The 27,578-nt window shown below is 36.6% G+C and overlaps 1 protein-coding gene across 1 annotated transcript in view; it reads right to left on the bottom strand.

Moving 5' to 3' along the window:
• Positions 1-1,090: 1,090 nt before the first annotated feature.
• HMCN1 (hemicentin 1) overlaps positions 1,091-27,578 on the bottom strand; it is a 414,327-nt gene continuing 387,839 nt past the window's right edge. Inside the window, exons 100-107 of the mRNA XM_063104004.1 lie at positions 26,957-27,091; positions 24,415-24,528; positions 23,702-23,827; positions 21,626-21,754; positions 18,592-18,942; positions 14,838-14,957; positions 3,335-3,461; positions 1,091-1,818 (exon numbers count right to left, since the gene is read on the bottom strand). Of these exons, the coding sequence (XP_062960074.1) occupies positions 1,452-1,818; positions 3,335-3,461; positions 14,838-14,957; positions 18,592-18,942; positions 21,626-21,754; positions 23,702-23,827; positions 24,415-24,528; positions 26,957-27,091 (1,469 nt within the window). The 3' untranslated portion in view covers positions 1,091-1,451. The remainder of the gene's footprint in view (positions 1,819-3,334; positions 3,462-14,837; positions 14,958-18,591; positions 18,943-21,625; positions 21,755-23,701; positions 23,828-24,414; positions 24,529-26,956; positions 27,092-27,578) is intronic.

Raw genomic sequence — 27,578 nt, 5'->3', positions numbered from 1 at the left:
GAATAACGTGATTCTAGGTAAAAATCCTTAAATCATAGGCCGCTATTAGGCCTTCACTAGTTTCCTACCTATCACAGGTAGGAGTTGAATTCACTTGAAATACAAGAAAACTGTTTAGGTGGATGAAAAAACTGTCATGCAGTGGAGATATCATTTGACTTGGAGTTATAAAGGGTGAATGGTATGATATTTCTGCCACTAACTAGCTGTGTTGTCTTAAGGAAGTTACATTAGTTATTGGTGTCTCAGGATCCTGACCAATAAAATGTGAATAATAATGCTACCTATCTCAAGGGCTGTTGTGACTGTTTGTTTTTGTGTATGACTATAAACTTTAACACCTGTTACAGCTATAAGAAAACCAATTTTAGGTTCTTAAAAAAGTTAAAAAGGATGTGAAAATTTTATTTAGGGTGATTTCACTCTAACTTTTTTTTATAAAATAATTTTATAAAAGAGTCCATCAAGATATTATATAGAAAATACACACTAAGGTAATATATATATACACTTCATAAAAATAGAATACATCTTGGCAATTGTTACAGAGTCTGTTACCACCATGTACAGTGTATTGACGTTTAACATTTACGTTAATTTGAACAAAAGAGATTTTTAAAAAACGCAGAGAAGCCTGTCCCATTGGTATTTTTAAAAATTGTTTTCATTGACAGGAAAATAAAAAAAAATTCTGGAATGTAAAAGTTGTAGAGCTAAGTAAATGAAAGGTTATATGTAAATGTTAGCACAAAGATCCATACTATAAACAATTGTCTGAGGAGAAACTAATGTTTTTTTCCATTATAAGTGGATCAGATGATTTCACAAAATTACTGACAATACTATCCTTGTTTTGGATATTAATCAAGGTGAACACCATTTGGGATAAAACAAACTTTTAGTAGCCGTATTGTATTTCTAAAATGAGTAGTGGGGTTTTTTTCCCCTAAAGTGAAAGTATGTGTATATGTCCTATTATAAAGCATCAATACTTAAAAAATCATTCCATTAGTTATTTGTAAGCTTTGATCAAAATACATAGCACCTCGTTTTATTATTCTAAAAATAGTCAAATGCTCAAAAATCTCCTTGACTTTGATTAGTTGTTTTTGTTTTATTTTATTCTGTTTTGTTTTCAGAAAACCAATCTTAGCGAAAAAAAACATCACTGATGTGTCCTGTTAGATGTTCAGAATAATCCTTGGGAAGTCACTGCTCCAGTGTAATAAATAAAGAAAAGAATAAGGGGCTTTTCTAGACCATATTAAAAGATATGACCATGGTGGGATCATGAAAATACCTCAGCAGTACCAAGGCAGGCACACAAAACAGAGTGCAGCACCACTTCAAGTTGCCAAGACTGCAACTGTTCGAGAGACAGTAATCTGGAAGGAGATGTGCGTGCCATGATTAATGCAGTTTAAATACATGGAATAGGTTTGGAGAGCTTTTTAGTATGGATAGGCAGACACAGCTATATAAACGATGAATGTGGTCTGATATTCAATTGTCCCATTGGCACTGTAGGATAAGGCTCGAACCCTCATGCGGTAGGTCTCTGGTTCCTGTAGGGGTCGTGTCGTGTACACCACTCCTTTTAGGTTTTCATCCCTTAAGGCAAAAGGAACAGTCTGTTCCTCATCTACCATGAGGAAAGTTGTCCTGGGATGCATCACTCCATCCTGCGTGTATGCAACCAGCCGGATTAAATCTTGATTGGCAGCTATTCCAAATGGGAGGGAGACAAGTTTGTATTCCAAGGCATATGGGCTCAAGGCACATTCCAAATCATTGGGTGGACAGTTCTTGAGGCAGAACCTAAGGACAATAAACACATGAAATACACATAGTTAGCTGGTGTGGAAGCAGGAGACAGCATGTTGCAGGTGATATGACAACTTTTAGGCATTAAATGCAGGAGACAGTCTGACTGCAAGAGCAATAAGGCTCATCTCATGTTCTATGTCACTAACTCAAAACAGATGCCAGATGGCTAAGAGAATATGCTGGTCTAGAGTCAAATATCTATTTCTCAGCTCCATGAAAATCAGAAGCGTTTGAGCCATTGAAGCAATTATCATCAATAACATGAGAGTACTTTCTTTAAAAGGAAAAATCAGTTTTGGAAATGAAAACATCTGCACATATATTGGAAACAAGTACTTAAAGAGAGGAATATAAGCTACTTTTAGGATGATAACATCTATCCTAACAGTGTTTGAAAGCTGAAATAGGATATGTTGATATTTGGTCTATCTTTCTAAAAGTAATGAAAGGTCAATTAGGGTTCCTGGGGGGGGGACTTCATTTTATAATTGTCTTCCATGTTATTTTAGATTAAAAAAATGATATTTTCTTTTTCCAGAGCCCACACTGACTGTTTTTTGAGTCATCATGACTTTTAAATTGTTTGCCAGAAATGACTAGTAGCAAAGAAGAAAAAAAAATGCACAGAGGACCATTTAATGGAGATACAGATTCTTCAGTCACAGAGTTTTCAGATGTTTCACAAGTCTACATTTTTAATGGTCTCCTTCTCCTTCCTATTCCCATCAGACCAAATACAAACAGATTTTTGGTGGATTCTGGGCTGTCCACACTTGACCACGTTACAGTAACTTGGTGGGCATCACCAAGAGGAAAACAAAGTGTGAGATCCAACAACAAGTATTTAGTTTCAGATACACCTTTTTATTAGCAGGGCCTATCCAAAATAAACATTATCTCTTGTTTTCAAGCACCCTGTTAACTTGGTGCCTGGACAGAGTACATTTTTGTAAGAGGAAGGAGAAAATAAAAGAGTAGTTTATTGGGAGCCCAGAAAAGACTGTTTCAGACAGCAGGAAGAACAAGCAAGACAACATGTAAGCGGGCAGACTGTTGACTCATCCTTGCTCATCTCCACGCTCTCATGGGCTGGTGAGTCAGCACAACTGCAGAAAGCGTACTTCTTGGAGTGCTGTAAGTGATGAGAGCCCTTAGAACCCCAAGGCAACACAATTGGAAACTGGAACATGTCACAGACAGGCAGGCTCCATCACTCCACACAATGCTTGCTACTGAGGCAGATTTCTCGATGGCGCGTGGTGGATTACGTGCTGGGGAGACCTCTCTGGGAGACCTTGGCAGCCACAAGTTATAGCTTAGGCTGCAGTGGCTGCTGCAGGATGAGCTCATTTCTTGCCCATTCATTCAAGAAGGAATGCACTGTGACCCCACACCTCCCTGGGGTGATTGACTGTCTATGACATGACTACAGGCAGAGTTTATGTTGATCAAGGAGAGAGGGGAAGGATTTTCAAATGCATGTCTGGGATGAGAAGGCAAGACATACCCTGAGACAGGATCCCGTTGGTAGTTGGGTGGACAGGGCGTATCAATGCACTGGTAGCTTCCTCTCATGTTGAAGCACATGCGATTCGGCCCACAGCGCACATTCTGCTCCAGACACTCATCAATATCTAGGAAGAGCATGAGGAACATGCAGCATGAGCAGTGAGGGTCAGAAAAGGCCATCACAGCAGGCATTGTGGGTAGTGGATATGTGACTGGCACATAGACGGCTACCCTTCTCCCCCCAGCTTCTTCAACCACAAATGGGGATCATGATACCTGATGGACTTATTTCCTGCTCTGAAGATATGTTTCTTTAAAATATGTGAAAGGACATTGAAATACAGGAGCTATAAAACTAGAAGGAGAGCTCTTAAGAGCTCTCTGGTGCCTCATAATCAGAAAACAAAGTGCATTTGAATTTTGTAAAGCAAACACTAATTTAAATGCACTATGATCAAGCTAAAAATTTAAAAGACATTTGTGAATAATTTTGGAAAGTGAAGAAATTCTTTAAAATGTGAGTGATCCTTCCCTAGCATTCTGTTTTAGAAGTTCACATTGTTGAGTAGAAAGCAGGGTAGTAGAAATGAAGAGAGTCAAGTTATAAATTCAAGGGAGACTGATCAATCAGATCTTGAGGAGAGACAAAATAAAGAATAAAACAGAATCAAATTGATGACCCAAGAACCACAATCCAAGTTCGATCACGTAGAGCAGAGTCCAGCTGGACCTGGACCGTGCAGAGTCCATCAGTTGTTACGGCATATGTTGCTCTCCCCAGGGTAACAGCAATATGATAGGGGATACATACGAGCGAAATACTCTTTCTTTTATTGTTTTCTACACAAAGTTGTTAAATAGAAACATACTCTAGTCACTACAATTAAAAAACATGAAGATGGAGCTAAGGAAAATGTTTTTTGAGCTTTCTAAGAATGTCTTTGAGCCATGCTTCTTAACTTGGGGTCCACATTTGAGCATTAGGGGATCAGTAAATGAAAATGTTAGTGTGCATGTATGTACTTGTGTGTGTGCATGTGTGTATGTGTGAGAGAGAGAGAAAGAGAGATACATACAGACACACAGAAACACAGAGAGACTGAGTTTAATTGATAGATTTTCTGGAAAGAGGGTCCATAGAGTTCAACAACATTTTAAGGGATTTTGATATCCCAAAGAACCATATTTTAGAGCGATGTTGTTCAAACTGAGGTATCTGCATCCCCTGAGGGTGCATAGAAACTTTCTAGCAGTACAAGCGTTGGTAAATATGTCAGGGAATTGATTTCCATATCCTTATTCTCCATCAATTCTCCGTTCTAAAATGAATCTGCCTGAGAACTTCTTATGGCCTGGAGGTCTCCCTCTCCTTTCTCCAATTTTACAACCTTCTCTGCTTTACAAAGGAAAAGTTTCCACTAATCTCAAGGTACAAATGAAGGGTGACAATAATGGTAATACATATCGATGGTGGCAGACCTTATTTTTTCATACTACAAACCAATGATCTTAGCTCTCTATTTTAAATTAAATTTCAGAAGTGAGTTGATTGTCATGGGTACATCAACTCACAGTAACACTTTTGTTTGGAAAGAGAAATGACCTCAGACTTTTTCTGGCAGTCAGTCTGATTGGTCTAAGTACAGACTTTTTCACATCATATAGTGGGTATCCTCTATTAACTCAGGGTGTTAGCCCTGCAGCTCCAAAGATTTGATGGAAATAGGTTTAAAGCATGTGCACATTAAATAACAATGCCAGAATTCACAGCCTTTGCAACTATTTAAACTTATAATAAGAAAATTAAGAGGTTAATTTTTGAAAGTATGAGGGAAGTATAAGGTTTTCAAAGTGTAAGTCAATTGGCTGCATATAGGTACTTGCATTTAAATCAACATAGATCCTGGTGTATAGGAGGGAACAATTACAATTAAATGAACTCAAATCAGTGCTCCAGATATCTGGGTCCTGAAAGTCAAATACACTTCTATCATGGAATTGGTGCTAAGACCAATGGGCATGTGTAACTATGTCATTTCACAGTAGTAGGTAACTTGGTAGCAGCATAATGGTTTTTATACTTCACTTGGGTTAAAGTTGTGAAGTTCTTTTGTGAACTCTTAAATAACTTAGAATATTGCTATAAAAGAAAGGGAATGGAGAGGAAATTCCAAGAGACTGTATACTAATCATGTACAACAAATGCCAAATTTTATTTCTAGATTATTTACCATTTGCATTTTTGTATCAAAAAATGAGTGAGCATTTTGGGCCGAACCCATGGCGCACTCAGGAGAGTGCGGCGCTGGGAGCGCAGCGACGCTCCTGCCGGTCACGAAAAAGACAAAAAAAAAAAAAAAGGAAAGAAAGAAAAAAAATGAGCATTTTAGATTTGGTTCCAAATATATTCTGTTTTCAAAGGAAACTACAGACAAAGTAACTATTTAACTTTATACTTAACAGCAGTCTGGACAAAGTAAAAAGCTATTACTCTAGAATGATATGCAGTAAATCACTTACTTGACTTTTTAGTTTCTTACATGTGCTGACAATGATGCGATGTGCTTTCTATTACTAGTTTTATATTAGGACTAGTGTCTTACAGGAATGAAACACAGTGTGAAGCAAGTTTTTATTTCAGCCAAGTCTTGCCTACTGTTTCTGTGAACCAACTTCTAATTATGATTTTATCTGTCAGAAGGGCTTCATCTCCCAGACACAAGGAGATTGACTCGGAATGAAGTGAAAAGTCCTCAAGGAAAATGTGGAAGAAATTCAACTAGCCTTGTCTTCCTTTCTCTCATTAAAAAAATTTCTCTTCACACCCATCCTCGGAACTCCATTTCAACTCTAGTTATTGGAGTGGACTCATGCAGAAACATGGAGGCTGGTGGGCTCCAGGAGCCCATGGTAAGGGGGGGCTTGGAGACCGGAATCTGGACATATATCTGTATGCCTAATAAAAGCAGTCATAGGTTTTCATTGTCTGAATATGAATCTATAAAGAAATATAATCTAATATATAAAGTGTTTGTCCTCAGTCCATAATAATGTATGTTTTCTATAAAAAAAAGCTTTTCATAAGTATTGAGCTGCTGGGCAGGGACCCTGCTTTGTCTTTGGTCTATACTATCTCCTCTGGATTAATCACCCTACACACACACACTCTACTCGTTCTATTCATTCATTCTCACCATTCTTTAAAAAAAGAAGCCAGAAAAAAATAGAGAAATTGTGTTGTTATCTGCTGTTAATGGACAATGTGTTAATGTCATCGTTTTATTAAATATAACTTATTATATTTAATAGTATTCTTAATACTATATAATAGAAATTAAAGTATAAACATTTTATAACATAAATTTATTGCTACAAAAAAAATCCCAAATGAGCTGAAAATTTTTTATATTAGTCGCTTTAGAACACATTAATGCATTTAACCAAGTGTGTCTGGATACTTAAAAAAAAATAATTTAGGATAATCCAACTTGAAACATCTGTCTTACAGAAAGCTTTATGTGTAATTTGGATTCTTGATGAACATTATGGGTTACTTTTTAAAAAACATGTATAGATAAGAACACTCATTTCAAATGCAATGCCAGTATAGCATTTCTAAATTTTTAGAATTAGATTAGTGTTGCATAAAATTAGCATAATAATGTTTTCGTTTCTCGTCTATGCTTCTTAGGCAAATCCTGCCTGGTCATTCTTTTTGTTTCCCATTTTGCAGTCCAGTGACTTCCACTTTTTTAGAGTCTCTCTGTCCTTGTTCAATGTCAAATTCACTTTAACTTTCCTTTTATTACTGATGTTTCTATTACTACTGTATAAAGCTTTAAAAAATCATGTGAATGAGTCTTTTACTCCTCATAATGCCTCAAACATTTTCTAAAGCTATAAGAAGACTCAAGTTATTCTTTAGAATAAAGCCTTCTTTAAAAAGTGTAATTGTTTTCTCTCATGCCTTTTTAAAACCACAAAAATATGTAACCCATGTCAATTGCAAACATTTCAAATGACACCTGTTTCTGATTTGTTCACATAATTTTCCACTTTCTGAAGCACAACTGAAAGCTGAAAAATGCTTTGAGATAAATGAGTGACAATGGCAGTTAAAAAACAAACTGGCATAATTTAGAAAAGGGATCTGCCTAAAAAGAATATTATACAACCCTTTAAAATCTGGCTTAGGGGTTTTGTGATTTGGTTGGTTATTCCAAATGCTTTGTTATTTATCCTGCTTCCTTCCATGGTGCCTGGTGCACCTATAGGGAGTGCAGTTTTAGTGTGGGGCATTGCCAATCCTTCAGAAGGATTCCTGGTTTGAAGAACTGGGAAAAGTAATAAAACATGGACAAAGTCTGTGCTCCCACCTAATTGTGCTGCCCTGGTTCAATACCCCTGGTGCTCACAGCATCACTGGAGAGACTAAGTACTGTTCTAGACATATGAGATCTGAAATCAAGTGCTACTTCTGCTCTTGATTGTTCTAGGACATTGAAGCTCAAATAATCACTCCGAGAATTAGTTTTAGTATCTGTAGAATGGGTGCAAATTACTGTCCTTGACATACCTGTACTGCTGATTAAAATGAGATAATAAAGAAAAAAAATAAAATGAGGCAATAGTTGCTTTGGGAAAACATAACACTATAAGCAAATACGCTATTACAGTGCTTCAAATCTCAGTAAAATGTTCTTTATCGGGTAGGTTCTAAATAAACGTTTGGTGACTGATGACTGGGAGCAAAGGCTATTACTGAGTTGATGTTCCTTCTCCAGTGGGGGCTCTGGAGGAGTGTGGATGGGTAAATGGTTAGGGTAGGGGTGAGGGAGTAGCTCAGGGTAATTAAGGTGAAGCCACTGTCCATCCTGGTCTTGCCTCCTGGGACACATTTTCCATGAGCTGCATTCTTGCAAGGCTTTGTGAATTCAACAGAGAGGGAAAATCCAACCTAAATTTGGTTGCTACAGATAAAGCACTCTTTTGGAGATTTTATTTGCTATACGTTACAACAGGATATAGTTTGTACATAAAATAAATTAATAAAATTCAGATGTTTATGAAGACCTCCATAATACTCCTAGATTTTGTCCATAAAATTAAGGGGATATCTTAGAAGAGTTATACAAGTTCTTATTTCTTTTTAACTCAACTACATGTTGCAATATAATAACCTCACTAAAGTACAATGCTCCTTTTACATTTTTGTGTAAAAGGCAATTATTGAAATTGATTTTGTTTATTTCTATCATTTTTGTAGTTTGCCCAAAACTTTGTTGAAGAACCTATAAACTAGTATTTTGATTTACTTACATGTCTGGCTCCATTAGACTATAAGCTCTTAAATGGAAGGGCTGTATCTTATTTATCTGTGTAAATCTTGTGATACTGCAATGCTAGCACATGATTATTTCACATCACTTGTAAAGACTCAAAGAATGAATGGTTTATTTAATCAAGGACCCACTGATCACTCTAAAAATAAATCTAATTAGAAAGATGAAACATAAAATAATGCCTAAGGAGGTTCCAGTCAAGATGGCAGAGTATTTGGTTCCTGGTGCTGCTCTCTCCCACAGAGTGACCAACTTGCAGCTATTGAGGAGCAGTGATGGAGGACTTGAGATCTGTGCAGGAGCAGACGAGAGCTGCGTGCTGTGAGACCCAGTTCAGGTTGCTCCCTATTGTGTAGAGAGACTTTAGAGCTTCTGGGCCCACATTCCCAGAGTCTGTTGGGCTGAAGAAGGCAGTTGGGGCAGGACTTTGGCCCAGGCTGGTCCCTGCCTGCAGGAGTGACTTAAGAGGCTCAGAGCCCCCACACTCTGAGCCAGCCAAGCCAGAAAAGGCAGATGGAGCGGGACTTCCAACCCAAGCTAGTTCCTGCTGCCAAGAAGCAGCAGTCCCTAAAGGATCCAAGTCAGCCATGAGGGTGAAACGAGTGGACTGTGATACCCCTGGCCACAATGACAAAACACCAAAGAAAAGATACCAGAAATATGAAAAATCAAGGAAGTACATCACCACTAAAGGAAAATAATAACTCTCAAGTGCTAGATCCTATAGAACAGGAAGTCTTTGAAATGACAGACAGGAATTTAGAGTAACTATTTTAAGGAAACTAAATGAGATACAAGAAAACTCAGTTAGACAACACAATGAAATGAGAAAAAAAAATACAGGATCTGAAAGAAGAAATGTATGAAGAAATCAATGCCTTGAAAAAGAATGTAGCTGAGCTTGTGGAGCTGAAGGATTCATTCAACGAAATAAAAAACACAGCAGAGAGTTTAACCAGCAGACTTGAACAAGTAGAAGAGAGAATTTCTGACCCTGAAGACAGGCTGTTTGAATAACACAGGCAGACCAGAAAAAAGAAAAAAGGAATAAAAAAAATTGAAGAAAATCTAAGAGGGAAAACTGACAACCTTAAGCACTCAAATATCCAAGTCATGGGTATTCCAGAAGGGGAGGAAAAAGGAAATGACATTGAAAAAATATTCAATGAAATAATAGCAAAAAACTTCCCAGGTATAGGGGAAGTCACAGATCTCCAGATTCATGAAGCCCAAAGATCACCAAACACATTCAACCCAAAAAGGTCCTTTCCAAGACATGTGATAATCAAACTGACGAAACTCAAAGACAAAGAGAGAATCTTAAAAGCTGCAAGAGAGAAGCGGCAAGTCACCTATAAGGGAGCCCCAATCAGACTAACATCAGACTTTTCATTAGAAACCCCAAAAGCCAGAAAAGAATGAGATGATATATTAAAAACACTAAAGAACAAAAATTGCCAGCCAAGAATACTTTACTCAGCAAGGCTATCCTTCCAAAATGAAAGACAAACAGTATATTTCTCAGACAAACAAAAACTGTGGGAGTTCACTACCATAAGACCAGCCCTACAAGAAATTCTCAAGGAAGTACTGGGTTTGATACCACAAAAACAACCATCACTGCTATGAATACACAAGAAAGAACAATACCTACCAGCAAAACAAAAGTGCTAACAAAAGAGAAAAAAATAGTTTATCTATCACCCCAAGAAACCAACAAATACAGAAGACAAACAGAAAATGAGAAAGAATAGAACAAAAGATACTTAAGACATCTAAACAAAAATCAGTAAAATGCTAGGAGTAAATCATCACCTTTCAGTAATAACTCTAAATGTAAAGGGATTAAAATCCCCACTCAAAAGACACAGACTGACTGACTGGATTAAAAAGATGGACCCAACAATATGCTGTCTTCAAGAGACTCACTTGACCTGTAAAGACACACATAGACTAAGAGTGGAAGGATGGAAAAAGATATATCATGCAAATAGAAATGAAAAACAAGCTGGAATAGCCATTTTTATATCAGATAAAATAGACTTTAAAGCAACAACCATAAAAAGAGATAAAGAAGGCCACTATATAATGATAAAAGGATCTATCCATCAAGAAGACATAACAATCATAAATATATATGCACCCAATGTTGGAGTAGCCACATTTACAAAGCAAACACTATTAGATCTAAAGAAAGAGATAGACACTAACACCATAATAGTGGGGGACCTGAACACCCCACTCTCATCATTGGACAGATATCATCTAGGCAAAAAAGCAACAGAGAAACACAAGATCAAAACAATACTTCAGACCAATTGGATATCTACAGAACATTCCATCCAACAACCTCAAAATATTCATTCTTCTCATCAGCACATGGAACATTCTCCAGGATAGACCACATATTAGGTCACAAAGCAAGTCTCAACAAATTCAAAAAAATTGGAATTATTCCATGTATTTCTTCTGATCACAATGGATTAAAATTAGAAATCAATAATAAACAAATTCTGAAAACTATACAAACACATGGAAATTAAACAACATTCTACTTAATGACATGTGGGTCCAAGAAGAAATTAAACAGGAAATCAAAAAATTTCTTAAAGGTAATGAAAATAATGACATATCATACCAAAACCTGTGGGATACCACAAAAGCAGTATTAAGGGGGAAATTTATTGCATTAAATGCTTACTTCAGAAGAATGGAAAGATGGCAAATAAATAACCTAACACTTCACCTTAAAGATCTAGAAAAACAAGAACAATCCAAACCTAAAGTTAGTAGATGGAAAGAAATAATTAAGATCAGAGCAGAACTAAATGAAATAGAAACACAAAAAACAACACAAAAGATCAATGAAACAAAAAGTTGGTTTTTTGAAAAGATAAATAAAATTGACATATTTTTAGCAAAATTAACTAAGAGAGAAGACCCAAATAACAAAAATTAGAAATGAAAAAGGTGATATTAAAACTGACACCTCAGAAATACAAGGAATCATTAGAGACTACTATAAACAACTATATGCCTACAAATTTGAAAATCTGGAGGAAATGGATACATACAGAAGAACTGATACCAATTCTCTACAAACTGTTCCAGAAGTTGGAAACAGAGGCTATTCTCCCAAACTCATTCTATGAGGCAAACATCACGCTGATACCAAAACCAGACAAAGAAGTATCAAAAATAGAAAACTACAGGCCAATACCCCTGATGAATATAGATGCAAAAATCCTCAATAAAACACTAGTTAACAGAATACAGCAACACATACAGAAAATTATACACCATGATCAAGTGGGATTCATCCCAGGCATACAAGGTCGGTTCAACATATGCAAATCAATAAATGCGATACACCACGTTAATAAAAGCAAAGACAAAAACCACATGATCATCTCTATGGATGCAGAAAAAGCATTTGACAAAATTCAATATCCTTTCATGATAAAGACTCTCTACAAGTTAGGCATAGACAGCAAGTATCTCAACATAATTAAAGCCATATATGATAAGCCCACTGCCAATAACATCTTGAAATAGGAACTAGACAAGGATGCCCACTCTCACCACTCCTATTCAACATAGTGTTGGAAGTATGAGCCAGAGCAATAAGAAAAGAGAAGGAAATAAAGGGCATCCAGATTGGAAAGGATGAAGTTGAGCTGTCCCTTTTTGCAGATGATATGATCCTATATATTGAACAGCCTAAAGCCTCTATAAAAAAAACTCCAAGAGTTGATAAATGATTTCAGCAAAGTTGCAGGATACAAAACCAACACACAAAAATCAGTAGCATTTCTATACTCCAACAGTGAATGTGCAGCAAAACAAATCAAGAAAGCTAGCCCATTTACAATAGCCACCAGAAAATAAATAAATAAATAAAATACTTAGGAATGAAGCTGAACAAGGATGTGAAAAATCTCTATGAAGAGATCTACAAACCACTGTTGACAGAAACTAAGAGGACATAAGAAGATGGAAAGATATCATATGCTCTTGGATTGGAAGAATTAACATTGTGAAAATGTCCATATTACCCAAAGTGATCTATGGATTCAATTCAATCCCATCAAAATTCCAATAACATTTTTCTCTGAGATGGAAAAAGCTATCCAGACATTTATATGGAACAACAAAAGACCATGCGTAGCCAAAGTAATCCTGAGCAAAAAATTAAAGCTGGAGGCATAACACTACCTGACTTTAAACTATATTACAAAGCTATAATAACCAAAACAGCATGGTACTGGCATAAAAATAAACACATGTATCAATGGAATAGAATAGAGAACCCAGAAATCAATCCATATGCCTACAGCCATCTGATCTTTGACAAAGGCAGCAAATCTACATACTGGGGAAGAGACTGCCTTTTCAACAAGTGGTGCTGGGAAAACTGGATAGTCATATGTAGGAGAATGAAACTAGGCCTGTACCTTTCACCATATACCAAAATCAACTCAAAATGGATTAAAGAATTAAATATACATCCTGAAACAATAAAACTCTTTAAAGAAAACATAGGGGAATCACTCCAGGAAGAAGGAGTGGATACAGAATTCATGAATAGGACCCCAAAAGCACAGGCAACTAAAGGTAAAATAAACAAATGGGATTATATCAAACTAAAAAGTTTCTGCACAGCAAAAGAATCAACAGAGTAAAACAACAACCACGGCTGTCCCTGTGGCTCACTTGGGAGGGTGCGGTGCTGGTAGCACCGACGCCGTGGGTTTGGATCCTATATAGGGATGGCCAGTGCGCTCACTGGCAGAGCGTGGTGCAGACAACACCGTACCAAGGGTTGCGATACCCTTACCAGTCAAAAGAAAAAAACAAACAACAACCATCAGAGTGGGTGAAAATATCTGCAAAATACACATCTGACAAAGGACTAATATCCAGAATACACAAGGAACTCAAACAACTTGACAGCAAAAAACCAAATAACCCAATTGAAAAATGGGCAAAGGAGCTGAATAGGCATTTCTCAAAGGAAGATATACAAATGGCCAACAGACACATGAAAAAATGCTCAACCTCACTCAGCATTCGGGAAATGCAAATCAAGACCACTTTGAGATACAATCTCACTCCAATTGGGATAGCTAACATCCAAAAGACTGAGAATGACAACTGCTGGCGAGGTTGCGGAGAAAAGGGAACTCTCATCCACTGTTGGTGGGACTGCAAAATGGTTCAGCCTCTATGGAAAGTGACATTGAGGCTCCTCAAACAATTACAGACAGATGTACCATATGACCCAGTGATTCCATGGCTGGGAATATACCCAGAGGAATGGAAATCATCATGCCGAAGGGATACCTGTACTCCAATGTTTATTGCAGCTCTATTTACAATAGCCAAGAGCTGGAACCAGCCCAAACGTCCATCATCTGTTGAGTGGATAAGGAAACCACGGTATATCTACACAATGGAATACTACTCTGCTATAAAAAAGAACAAAATACTACCATTCACAACAACATGGATGGACTTAGAGAAAATTATATTAAGTGAAACAAGTCAGGCACAGAAAGAGAAATACCACATGTTCTCACTTATTTGTGGGAGCTAAAAATAAATAAATAAACACATAAAGGGTGGGGGGGGCATAGATGACAGTATATCCACATAAATTGCTCGATCTATTTAAGTGAACAGATACAATGTGGGAGTGGGAGGGGGTGGAGAGGAATGGGTAAAGGGGCATGAAATTTAGAGAAGTAAAATAAAAATAAAAATAAAAAATAAAAAATAAAATTAAATAATGCCTAACACTAAAGTAAATTTACAGAGTACTCTTCTCATTTTTTCTTTTATCTTAGCTGAATTGTGAAAAAATGATTGAAGAAGTCTATTTAAACATATGTAATATGAACTGGCTTAGGCATATTTATTCCTTCTAGTAAGACCATATCAAAAATGTTTCTCAACTACTTTCCTTTGCTTCATTGCTTTTCCTACTTGCAAAAGCAACATTTAAACATAAGTCTGACCAATGGGAATGGGAAATGAGAGGAAGCATCTAGGAGAATAATTATTTTTAAAAAAAATTCTCACACTCTCCTATGTTGGTTTAAAGTCAAGTTGCAGCAATAAACATCGCAGCATGCAATAAACATCGCAGCATTTCCTCACCTTGGCATGTCTTTCCGTTGAGCATGAGTTGATAGCCAGGTGGGCAGATACACTGATAGCTTCCAAAGGTATTTTTACACTCATGTTGGCAGATGTCTCTATTTTCACATTCATCAATATCTGTTCAGAAAGAAAACAGAGTGTATCCTTACACAAAACAAAGGAAGAAACTGACAGAGCCAGCTACAAACAAATTGTTGATATACAATAGAAAAATTTCTTGGTGATTTTACATTCACATATTTTAAAATGCTCAGAGCTGTTTTATATCAGGATTTGTTTTTAATGACATAAGAAATATTAAATATAGTATAATATACTATATCACAAAATATGAACATTTCTTCTGTGCATAAGCATGCATAAGCTGAAGCCCCCAACTGGTCAATTTTTGTATTAGTTAAATAAGACTGAAATGGCAGAGGAAATAGATTTGTGTAAGATCCTAAACCACTCAAGTACTAAACTGTTTATAGAATGGTAGAATTTACCTGAAAGATAAAGTTTCTACTGAGATTAATTGGAAAAAGGAGTATTAGTTTTTATTTTATTTAAAGTTTAGCTTCTCTTTCTTTCACCCTGCAACTTCTCCCCTGAACACCCATGTGCAGCTTTCCCACATGCAGATATCATCAGATGGAAATGTTGATATTTCTGTGATACAAATTCATCAAATTTACCATACAGTTAAAAGTACTAATGGCAACTACATATATGTAGTTGTTGTGTTACCTTTGGCAGGCCATTTAACTTATCAATGTCTTTGTAGATTCTTCTGCCAAAAGGGGACTTAGAGACTATCTGCCCTATTTTGCAGATTTGTTGGAAGGTTCATGTACAGTAATACATGGGAAAGCATTTTATAAGGGGCTATCTGCTATTATTAAAAAAAAAAAGCCAAGAAAATAGCAATAAAAAGGAGAGTTAGAATAGATGATAGCTCAAAATTAACTGATGTTTGTTTTCAGGATAAGGGATGTGATTTGGGAAACCTAAGATTTCTTGTCCCAGTTGTGTTTTGCTTTGACTAATATTGAAATTTGCTCATAGTCCCTGAGTATACACCAACCAGTGGAAGAATAAGAGAATACGACATGAAATGGGAGCAGGAGTGCTGTAGGACAGAAATAAAGAGAAGACAAAGTGAAAACTGGGAGATGACTTAGAGCAAAAGGATCTGTTAATTTTGCACCTTTTATGTATGCTGAAAATATAATTGCAATGATTCAAGATCTGTTAATGATAAACACGCATCAAATATTTGTTTGTTGATGTTTTTTGCATCATTTTAGTTAATCAAAGTATTCATTCCATGACTTGTGTGTTATTTTTACTTTTTCCCTTAAAATCTGTTTTAAACTAAAATAACAACAGAAATTCAAATGATGTTGAACTCCAAATAGTTAACACGTAACTTCCCAAAGTATGAATTTTCAAGTGGCCCAAGTGTGAATTCTGCATTCAGAAGCAATGCAATGTTTATTCTTCCTGCTGAGCTTGAGTATCGATTTCCTCAAAAGCTAAATTTTAGCCCAAGTCTAACAAGATTCCATAGTGTTAATCTGAATCTTTTGTAATTTGTCCATCCTAGATAGTTAATTAAAGGCATTTGTTGTCTATTGCAAGTTGCTTGTTACATAATTCCAAAGCTGTCTACAATCTTAGTGTAAATTTCTTTATTAGTCCCTGTACTGTACAATATCTACCATATTTTAAGAAATATCTAAGCCACCAAATAAACTTAAATGCCCAGTAATTGAGTAGTTATGAAAGTTTAGATTCTCCAAGACCGATCCTCACTCTGAAACAGTAGCTGCCTCAGAGTGGATGACTGTTTAAGGAAGATCATTTTGATAATATGATATTGGTGTAATATAAACCGAAAAACAGCAAACATAAGTCTCTACTATGACAAAGCTGTAGCCAGACAGTGATAAAGACATAGAGAATTGGGTTATTAATCAGTGAAACTTTCTTAAAGTGACTTGGACCTTTAGATAATTTAGGAGAAATCAACTAGATGGTGTACAGTGTGGAAGTATGTGGTTTAATTCATTTATCATAGTATATACAAAGATTTGGGGGCAAGAAAGTAAACATAGAACAGAAGAAAAGAGCTTTTCTAAAATGAAGGCTGAGAATGGGAAGGTAATAGGATATGCTAACCCTCCAGTGAGAATGACTATTCGGAAGAAACTTTGAAAGACAAAATGTCAGATGCTAATTCTATAAATAAAATAGTGAAAAATTTTCATTAATAAAGATTCAGGTCACAATTGTGGGCATGAAAAATTAGTGGTACTTGTAATGGCTTGGAGCAGGTTGAGAGTGGTATTCGATGTACTAGCAAGAACAGTGGGGTCCACAGATTTAGTAATTAAGAAGTATTTGAGCACATGGGACAAAATGAAGAGGGCTGTTAATGAATGCATTAATGTTTGATGCGTAGGGAACAGAAGAAACAAACACTGTCCACAATTCTGGGAAGCTGATTCCAAGGGAGAGGTTCCATATCCATCATATTAAGCTTCGGGTACATCAGGATATCTGGACATAAAAGTTCTGGAAAAATATGAACCTCAAGAACAAAAGATAAAGTTTGGGTATCCAGAGAGACTGAGGGTCCAACTGCGTAGAGGTGATATGACAACCTGGGTGCAGCGAAGGTTGACCAACAAGCATGTCTGAGAAGATAATGATTCAGGGACAGGGCTTGGCGAAGGGTAGAAAACGAAATGACAAAAATTCAAGTCAGAAGGAGAAGAAATGTTTTAAATATTTAAAATAAATGTTTAACAGAAAGCATATTCAGAAGAGAACAAGCAAAGGGTAGAACACTTGAGAGAAAGGTAAGAAAATGAGGTTGGCATAGTGGTCTTTGAATTTAAACAGCATTTCTTTCTTCCTTCCCTTCCTACAACCTTCCTCCCTTCCTTTCTTCCATCCAACAAATAGTGGGGCTAATTCCTATTTGCTAACTATCTTTGGTGCCCAGCTCAATGACATCCAAACTGTGGATACTCACAGAAAATTGAGTTAAATGAATGAGAGATGGTAATGTTTGCACCAACTGAAAACAAGATTCAGTTCTTAAGTTGGAAATTGCACTTCACTTTTGCAAACAAATGAAATTACAGACTTATGAGTTTAGATAAAGATATTGAAAGCACATATTTTAGAGCGATGGAAGCAAGTTAATTTTGCTCTGGCTCAACGTGATGTTTTCAGTGACATACATACACACAAAATAATCGAACTGAGAAATCCCATAGGGAGTCTGGGGCAATAGTCAATGGGATGTTCGTTGTCCCATAGAATAAGCAGATGCCTAAGTAGCTGAAACTTCCACTTCTAACCCCCTCCTTTTGCATCAGCCAGATGTAGTCATAATCTGATGGTATCCCATTATGTGGCAATATGTATATCCTCTTTTAAAACAACCATATTCTGGATGCCACTGAAATTTATTTCTATATAGCATTACATTTAATTACACTTTCAGAGGTGATCAAAAAGAGAAGCAATATAACACAATAAATTATTAGAATGCACACATGTAAATACATCATTTATGTGAATAAAGTTTGTAATAGATTTTAGTGCCAGAATAAATGTCTTGAAACTTTGAGTCATCCCAGACTTGAGATCAGATGTAGTTGACTGCACCACAACAATCATGGGTGCTGTACACACCCTTAGACTCCAACCAGTAAGTGGGCCCACAGAAAGGAAATGTAACACGGCGGACATTTACCTACACATGTGTCATGGCTTGCCTCAGAGCCTTCAGGGCAAGTTTTCCTAATAGTCCTTCTAGTCCTGGAGAGAGATGTCCTGCTGTTTCTATACTCTGAGTAGGAGCTGTAGAGATGTGAGTACTGTCTGTAATGCTGTTGAGGTTGATAGTTGTTTCTCACAGGGGAGAACCGTGCAAGGTTATAGCTACTGTACTGAGTGCCATAATGTGGCAGCCTCTCCAATCCAGCGCAAGATTTCCCGTCCCCTAATACATGTTGTCCTGGTGGACAGCTACACTTGAAGCTGCCGGGGGTGTTGGAACACTGATGTGCACAAGGTCTAGGCACTTGTTCACATTCATTAATGTCTGTTCGAGTGCCATGATACATAAAAAAGAGAAGAAAAAAAAAACATACACACATACACACACAAAACACAGGAATAAAGAATCAGTCTGAGAAACAAACTGAAGACATTCTGTTACCTTCCAAAGCCAAGAATATAGTAATTTCTCAATTGTAGTGGGCTTTTGAGAAAGCTTTAGTCATCCAGTTACAAATACATGGAAAGATTGCGTGACTCTCCCTAAACATTGCTTCGCATGTACAAGTTTTATTTGATATTCATGTTGGAGCATTTAGAAGAAAATCTAAACTCTTTATCATGGACTCTTTTTTTCTCTCTCTTTTTGGTGGCTGGCCGGTATGGAGACTCGAACCCCATACCTTGGTGTTATAAGGTTGTGCTCTAACCAACTGAGCTAACCAGCCAGCCTATCATAGTCTCTTTACCCTCTTAATTCTCTGCCTCCCCCACACCAACAGCACTGGCCCTTTGGTTGTTCCTTGATTAATGGTCAGCACATTCGTCTCTGAGGGACTTTGCTCTGTCTGTCCCCTCAGCCTGGAATATACTTGCTCAGACCTTCCCAGGGCCTGCTTCTTCATTTCGTTCAGTATCTCAGAGAGGCTGCCCAGATCACAGTGCTACCAACCTAACCCGGGACACTCCTTCCCCTTCCCCTGTCTTATTTTTCCTTACGGTGCTATCATTATCTCAAATTGTATCATAGATTTGTTTTCTGATTCCTGTTTCTTCTCCCCATGGAAGGTAAACTCCATGAAGACAGAGACCTGGTCTGTCCTGTTTAGCATTGTAATCTCACAACCTAGAACACTGCCCAGCACAAATTAGGTGCTCAAAAAACAGTTTTTGAATTAATGAAGGAATGAGCATGACATGATGTGCCAAGTCAAGTCACTAACAGTAGAAACAAAAAGGATCATACAGGAAAATGTGGTCTTGAAAACAGAGTTCAAAAGCTAATGCAGATCTTAATTCTGCTGGTGGAGAGAAGAGTGAAATCACATCTCTGCTTTGAATTTGTTTATAATTCTGATCACTAGCATGTCTGATCTTCCATACCACTACAAGTTTCAGATGCAGGGACATTGGCATAACTAAAGACTTATTTTCTTTTGTCTTTTCTGAATTAATTATCAAGCCAAACACATTTTTTCCAAAAGATTAAAAAGAAGGAAATAAGATACAGAATCATTTCTTTTTCTTTTCTTTTTTTTTTTTTTCGTGACCGGCACTCAGCCAGTGAGTGCACCGGCCATTCCTATACAGGATCTGAACCCGCGGCAGGAGCGTCGTTGCACTCCCAGCGCTGCACTCACCCGAGTGCGCCACGGGCTCGGCCCCAGAATCATTTCTTACTAAGATATAAATTCATTAGCTCCATATAATTAAAAAAAATTTTTTTTTCTATTTTCAGGTCAGCACATGGAGCATGTACTTACAACTCTTCCTGTAAACTGGAAAAGTGAATGAAAACCAGGGATCAAAACCAAATTACTTACTCCATTACCACAGAGGCATGAAAGAAAACAACATAAAAGGTAGAATGAAAGTAGTAAATTTTCGCTCTAAAAATTACGTTAACAGCCCAAAATTAAAATTAACATTTTAAATTTCTTGAAGGTAATGGTCCTACCTTTTTCCTTGTTTTATTCCCTAGCCACATGTCTGACATTCAAATACCAGTCAAATTAGTGAACAAATAAACGCGTTTCATTCTCATAGGTCACTGTTGTGGCTGATCAAGATTTTAAATTATACATAAGCTACAATATCTAAACAGAAGACTAAAATGATGTGTTATGCATTCCTGCTATGAAAAACCATTTCTTTTTAAAAAGTTTCTAGTGATGGCATTGGTTTGAATATTTGCTATGTGCAAAGCACTATGCCAGGGACTGCATAAAAGCAGAACTAAGTCTTTATGAGAGAATTTGCTGTAGATAATTAAGTAGACAACCAAGGTAACCAATTTTAAAAACATAGCATAAACCCAGCAGCTGATATTTAAAAACCCACACAATTTTGTGACTGCACCTAAATATTCTGAGGAAAAATACAATTTGATCGATCAGTTTCTTGAGTATAAATGTGTCAATTTTTTTTTAAAAGTATGTTGCTATCCTCATGCAGATATTTTCTATTATCTGCCTTACTTTATGTTCAATTATAACTAAGATGGAAGCAAACAGGCAATTAGGAGAATTGAATGAGATATTTTTGGCACAGGTAATGGCACATAGTAAATGTTAAATACATGGTAGATAAAGCAGTGATTATCAATTTGTTTAAATTGTGTGTTCATATTTAATCCCTCATACCCAAACTTTCATACTACATACAAGTATACTTCATGCTCATATAAAATCTATCTATGCAACCATTTTTGTCATGTGCATAGACAAATAATCAATGAGATAATCTTGATAATTAAGTTGTCATGGCAATTCACTTTGATATGTGTGGTGTATATATCAGAACTCATTATCACTTGAAATGTCAGTGTAAATTGAGCTCTATGAAGTCTCTGAAGAAGTAGCCTAATTAACCTATGAATTACTAAAATTAGCTTACGTACCTCCTAATTGTAGCAGGAGAGTATTGAGAATAGAGAACAGTACTAGGCAAGTTGGTAAGGCTACTACTATATTAGTAGCTTTAACACTCAAGAGTTCCTGTTAACTTACCCATACAGGGTCTTCCAACTCCTTGAGACCGATAGCCTCTTGGGCACACACAACGATAGCTGCCTCTTGTATTTTCACATATCTGGTTATATCTGCACTGATGGGTCCCATCTTTACATTCATCAATATCTACAGACATGGAGGCAATAAAAAGTAATAACAACATTTCTTCTTTCAAAACCCAAAGTCATTCTATTTAAAATTAACATTCAGTACAATTGCCAAAGTTTGCATTTCTCACCATATGGTTGCAATCATACCAACTGATGTGCTGACTTGGAGTCAGAGAACCTGGCTTCAAGTCCCAGATCTGCCACTTATTAACTGGCTCCTTTTCCTCATCCTGTTCCCTTCTATGGGAAGAGTTTTATTCTCAGCTTTTTTTTTTTTTTCTCCCTCCTTCTCTGTATTCCCTCCTCCTTGCTATCTTATTTGTGTGGATTTGGAGCAATAGCGCTACACTGCATATGATCTACAGTCCAACATTTCTGGCTACTACCTGGACATCTCTCCCACCACGTTTTACCAGTACTTCAAACCCAGCACGCCCGTGGTGTTTTATCCTTACTCCCTTATTTATGATAACAGCACTTCTGTTTTCTCAGTCAACCAGCCTGCTAGTGTCAGAGTCATCTTTAACTTGTTCCCTCAAATGCCAAGACTGGGTAATTCTACTTCCTTCCATCAAAACCATATAGCTCCACATTTCCATTCTCACTTAGCTAGATTTTTGCTGTAGCTTCTTAAACAATCTTCTGATCTTTCAGCTCATCTCATGTCTAATTAATCTTATACATAATTACAGAGTGAATATTCCAAAAAATATTTGTAGTTGCATGTAACTATACATGATACTCTGAGTTGATTGCTCCTCTTAAAGAGTTACAAATATTTTTTTATATCATAGTGTTAGAGCTAAAAATAGTCTTGGAAATTTGATTGTCCAACTCCGTATCCCAGTTCTTTAAAAATATATAGTAAACATCCGTGTACCTCAACAGGTATCAACAAGTAGTCAATGTTCCTTCATATATATCTATATCCCTTGTTCCTATAATACCATTTTGAAACAAATCCAAGACATATTGTAATTTTATTAATAAAACTTCAGAATGGATTTTTTAGAAAAACTTTGCGACTTTTACAATGAGAAACTTAAACTGATTTCAGTGTGATTGCAAGACTTGTTCAAGGTCAGACAGCTGTCAAGAAGGAAAGATGAATTTTAACAGTTTATCCCTAAGTCCAGCTCTTTCCCCCTTTTACAGGGATTTCTTGCTATTCTATTTTACCATTCCCACCTAGTAACATACCACTCAAGCCTATATTTAAATGTGATCACTTTCATGACAGCTTTGAGGATTATTCCTATTTACAATCACTCTTGGGTACTCTTGTGCAATTTAGTCCAGTAGACTGTACATGAGAACAGAAATACTATCTGTTTTATTTTTGTAATCCTGCAGTTTCTAGCTCTGCTAACTCAGGTAGGTTGGTACAGCAGAACAGGCAAACAAAAAACAAACTTAGGGAGAAATATAATTTACTTTATTGTCCGGTCATTGATTTGGCATTTGCTAACTCAGTAGGCTGATACAGAATAGACATGCAGAGAATAAACTTTGGGTGAAATATAACATTTTATTGTCTGGTCATTGATTTGACATTTAGGAAATACTTAGTTCTAAAATAATTATATTTTGAAATTTTAATAAATCTCTACAAATATATTTTTTTCTTAACCCCCCTATGAAATTCTAAACATATATGCTAATTGCATTTTAGAAATGATGTGAGATAATATTAATTCATGTAAATATTAAACTATGTAAACCAAGTATGTAATGGATGGGGGCCCAAAATGATCACAAGTCTCTGTGGTGAGCTTCATTTCCTGGTATAGCCATGCTCCTAGGACCCGAGCTCAACCACAGTAGAAACTGAGAGTATTGATGAAAAAAGAAAGAGTTCCTTGTTAGCTAAAATTTGCTCTAAACATTAGTTTTTAAAATGGATGCCTTACTTGACTTGTTGACGGTAAACAGATCTCAGTCACTGAAATAACCAGACACTCACCAACGCAGGTTCCATTTTCTGCCTTGGTCATTCCATTTGGACAAAGATCAATGCACTTATAGCCACCACGGGTGTTCTTACAGTGCTGATCTGGTCTGCATACATTCTGTCTACACTCGTTCACATCTTGATAAAAGAACAAAGGTAGTGCAGGTTGAGAAAATTTCTTTCACTTTTCCAGAGAAACCATACTTTTGGATTTTAAGGATATTATAAAGTAATATAGATGTTCCCCATATAATCATTGTGTAAGGTTAAAGAGCTTAAATCTAACAAGGTATGTAATATACTTTCCTTTAAAACAGAATGAGAAAAATCAAAAACAAAAACAAAATATTGCTGCACAGAGCTGATGGCTATACCAACCATTTCCTTCTCCTAGAAAAATAAAAAATATATATATTATATAAACTTCGTATGTATATATGTGTACATATGAATACATACCTATAGGTATGTATATATATACTATACTTTTTTGAAAAAATTCAGTGAATAGTAAAAATGTTTTAAAAAATGGTTACATAATTAGAAAATGAAACCCATAAAACACAGCATATGACTCCTTTTGGTTTTGCATGGATTACATACATGATGCATGGTTGGTATCCCATATGTAAATCAGTCCCAGGACATAGCATATGCTTTTAGATCAAAAGCATTAAAAAGCTACACAGACATCATTGCTTTGAATTCAAAGGACTTTTTTTTACCCATGCATTTTCTGCCTTTGAGTTGATACCCAGGTTCACACCCACAGTGGAAACTTCCTATGGCATTGAAACAGCGCTGGTGACAGGGGCTGGACTCTTGACATTCATTAATATCTGTTAAATAAAACAAAACTTTCATTATATGCTGTTAGGACACCTGAGTTAAATTATCCCAAATGTTTAATATTTTAACAATCTTGATCATTATCATATTTACAATCTTCTCTAAAACTAATCCAGTACATTTGCTCTCAGATGATCTACTAAATAACTGATAGAATTAACTGCTGGAAAGGTATCTCTCTTCAACACTCCTTAAAAGTAGACATTTTGCTAATGATTCAAAACTATGTTGATGAAACACTCCTCTAAGTAATATCATATGGCTCCCACTCCTGTTTCTAGGAAGTCTCAGCCTTGGAATGTTGCTGACAGACTGGGAGTCTGAAGATAGAAACAAAAAAAGCACTCAGGTATTTTGCAATATACCCTTCTTGCCCATTCTTGCTGCTATTAGCTTGATGTAGGTCTTTATCACCTTGTGTCTGATTGCAGCAACTCCAGCATTTCTCCTTATCTGCAGTCATTGTCAAATTAATTTTCCCAAACACCACCTGGGTCACAGTGTAATAAAAAGAGTGTAGGTGGGAACTCCCCACACTCCTGCGTACTTGCCTGTGTTCAGTACCTTCTGTCCTCTCCTTCCCTCCAATCCCAGAGAAAGACAGGCCTCTTCTCCAATTTATGAGAGGTCTCTCTGTTGGAACTTTTGAGCTCTGCAGCCCATCTTCTCCTTCCTCACCAAGATAAGGATTTTGGTCCATCAATGACTCCCTCCTCTTGTGTATTTTTTAAGTCCTTTCTCTGTACTGTCATCTTTCCCATAAACCTACAGATGTAATAATATCTTTTCTATCACAACAAATTCCCTCTCTCAGGTGTATCCTCATCTCAAACTCCTGTCACCTACCTCTCTGTTGTGCTATTCCAAACTCTTCAAAAGAACAATCACTGTATGTAGGCTCTTCGTGTCTTTACCTTACATTCCAGAACTTGCGATTGCCAACATCTCTTATTTTGTATTTGTTTTCCCTTTGAGATCTTTTAATTTAGCCTCTCAAAATCCACAATGTGTTAATTTACAGAAGTGTACAAATGTGATCATATACTTACAAAAGGTTTTTCTTAGTGCAGTTTTTTTTTTCGTCTTCCTCATTTGCTTGGCCTCCCTTGCCCCTTTTTACCCTCCTTGCCCACCAAAGGCAAGTGACATTAACAATCTAGTATGAATAACAACATACCTCTTCTACATACACATATACAACTCTAACTAACTATATAAATCTATTTCCTTTTTCTTTGGTTATTGTTTATTTTCCAGTTACATACTCTTTTCTACAAAAGTTACACGTACTTTCTTACATCTTGGTTTTCTCACGGCTGCACAATGGTTCATGGCATAAATGTACTATATCTTATTTATTCTTTCTGCTATTAACAGATGTTCGGTTTCAGATCCACCATTTTTGCCTCTTTGAGAAATCCTGACAGAAGCTTTATTCATAATTGCCAAAACTTGGAAGCAACCAAGATGTCCTTTAGTAGGTGAACGGATAAACTGTGGTACATTCATAGAATGGAATCTTGTTCAGTTTTAAAAAGAAATGTGCTATCAAGCTATGAAAAGACATGAACGAATCTTAAAGGCAAATTACGAAGTGAAAAAAAGTCCATTTGAAAGGCTACATATTGTAAGATTCCAACTATATGACATCCTGGAAAAGATAAAAGCATAAAGATAGTAAAAAGACCAGTGTTTGCCACAGGGGCTGGGAGGAGGGAGGGATAAACACATAGAGCACAGAGGATTTTTAGGGCAATGAAACTATTTTGTATGGTACTATAATGGTGGATACATGCCATTATAAATTTGTGCAAATCCACAGAATAAACATCAAGAATGAACCCTAATGCAATGGACTCTGGATGATAATGATGTGTCAAGCAGGTTTGTCAATTGTAACAAATGTACCATTCTGGTGGGGGAAGTTCTGTGGGGGCGTGGGGGGTCGGGAGGAGTTACATGGGAACTCTCCATGCCCTCCACTTAAGTTTGCTGTCAACCTAAAACAGCTCTAAAAAATAAAGTCTATAAAAATAATCCTGCAATAAACATTCTGGTAGAGTTTTGCAATGGAGTTTTCTAAAATAGATTCCATTAGATTGTGCTGTCTGATCTCTCTCAAATGGTAACAGACAAATGTCATTAAAAACTGCTATGCTACCAATATTTAAAATAGTCCTGGAATATTATATCTAAACAAGAACTTCTCAAGAAGATCGACTTATGAAATATGTAAGATGAAGTTCTGGTTTAAGTTCTCGTGAAGGACTGGAGTCCCACTTACCTGATATCCCCTCACTCTCTCCCTTTTATTGGGATCCGCCCCCTTGGGAGCTTCCTGAGAAAGTTTAAGGGACTCAAAAGGGAGTTTAAGTCTGAGTATCCTGAAGATAAAGAAAAAAGCCCCCATTTTTATACCTTGACAACTCAGCCCATCAGAGGTTCTTCGAAAGCCAATTCCACAGTGGACCACACAGCGATAGGACCCAATAGTATTGTCACAGTCCTGATCAGCATGGCAGGTGTGTCCACCCAAAGCACACTCATCAATATCTGCAACAGAGTGAATCATTCAACTGAGGTGAGTGGAAGAAAACCCAACCTAAGAACCTGCTGTGAAATGGGAATACGATAAAGCAGTGAATGACACTTAAAAAATACAAAAGAGCAGGAAGGACTGAATTTTTTTTTCGTTCATTTTAGGTGGGTTAAATAGTTGACAAAGTCACAGCAGCATGGTGTAGAATTTTCATAGACTGACAAATCAATTAGACCACTTATAAATTACGTGGCTTTTAAAAAGTCCCTTCTCCTTTCTGAGATCTTGAGTGAGTCACTGCAGGCATCCCTGCTTTGAGAGTGCTCCATAGGAAGACAGTGCATGTGCAGATAAGTAAATATATTTCTTGATTCTTTGGCCCAATAAAGATTTTCTCTGTTGCCAAGGTGTGGGCAGAGATAGTAGGAAAGAAGAGGGTGGGTTTACCACACTTTTCCTAGATCAAAGATTGCCCTGATCACTGCTTAAGTCTATTAGATT

This window comes from Cynocephalus volans, chromosome 8 (assembly GCF_027409185.1).
Source record: "Cynocephalus volans isolate mCynVol1 chromosome 8, mCynVol1.pri, whole genome shotgun sequence".
Taxonomy (NCBI): Eukaryota; Metazoa; Chordata; class Mammalia; order Dermoptera; family Cynocephalidae; genus Cynocephalus; species Cynocephalus volans.
Note: the sequence above shows the minus strand (reverse complement) of the source record. Positions and strands in the feature narration are given on the sequence as shown.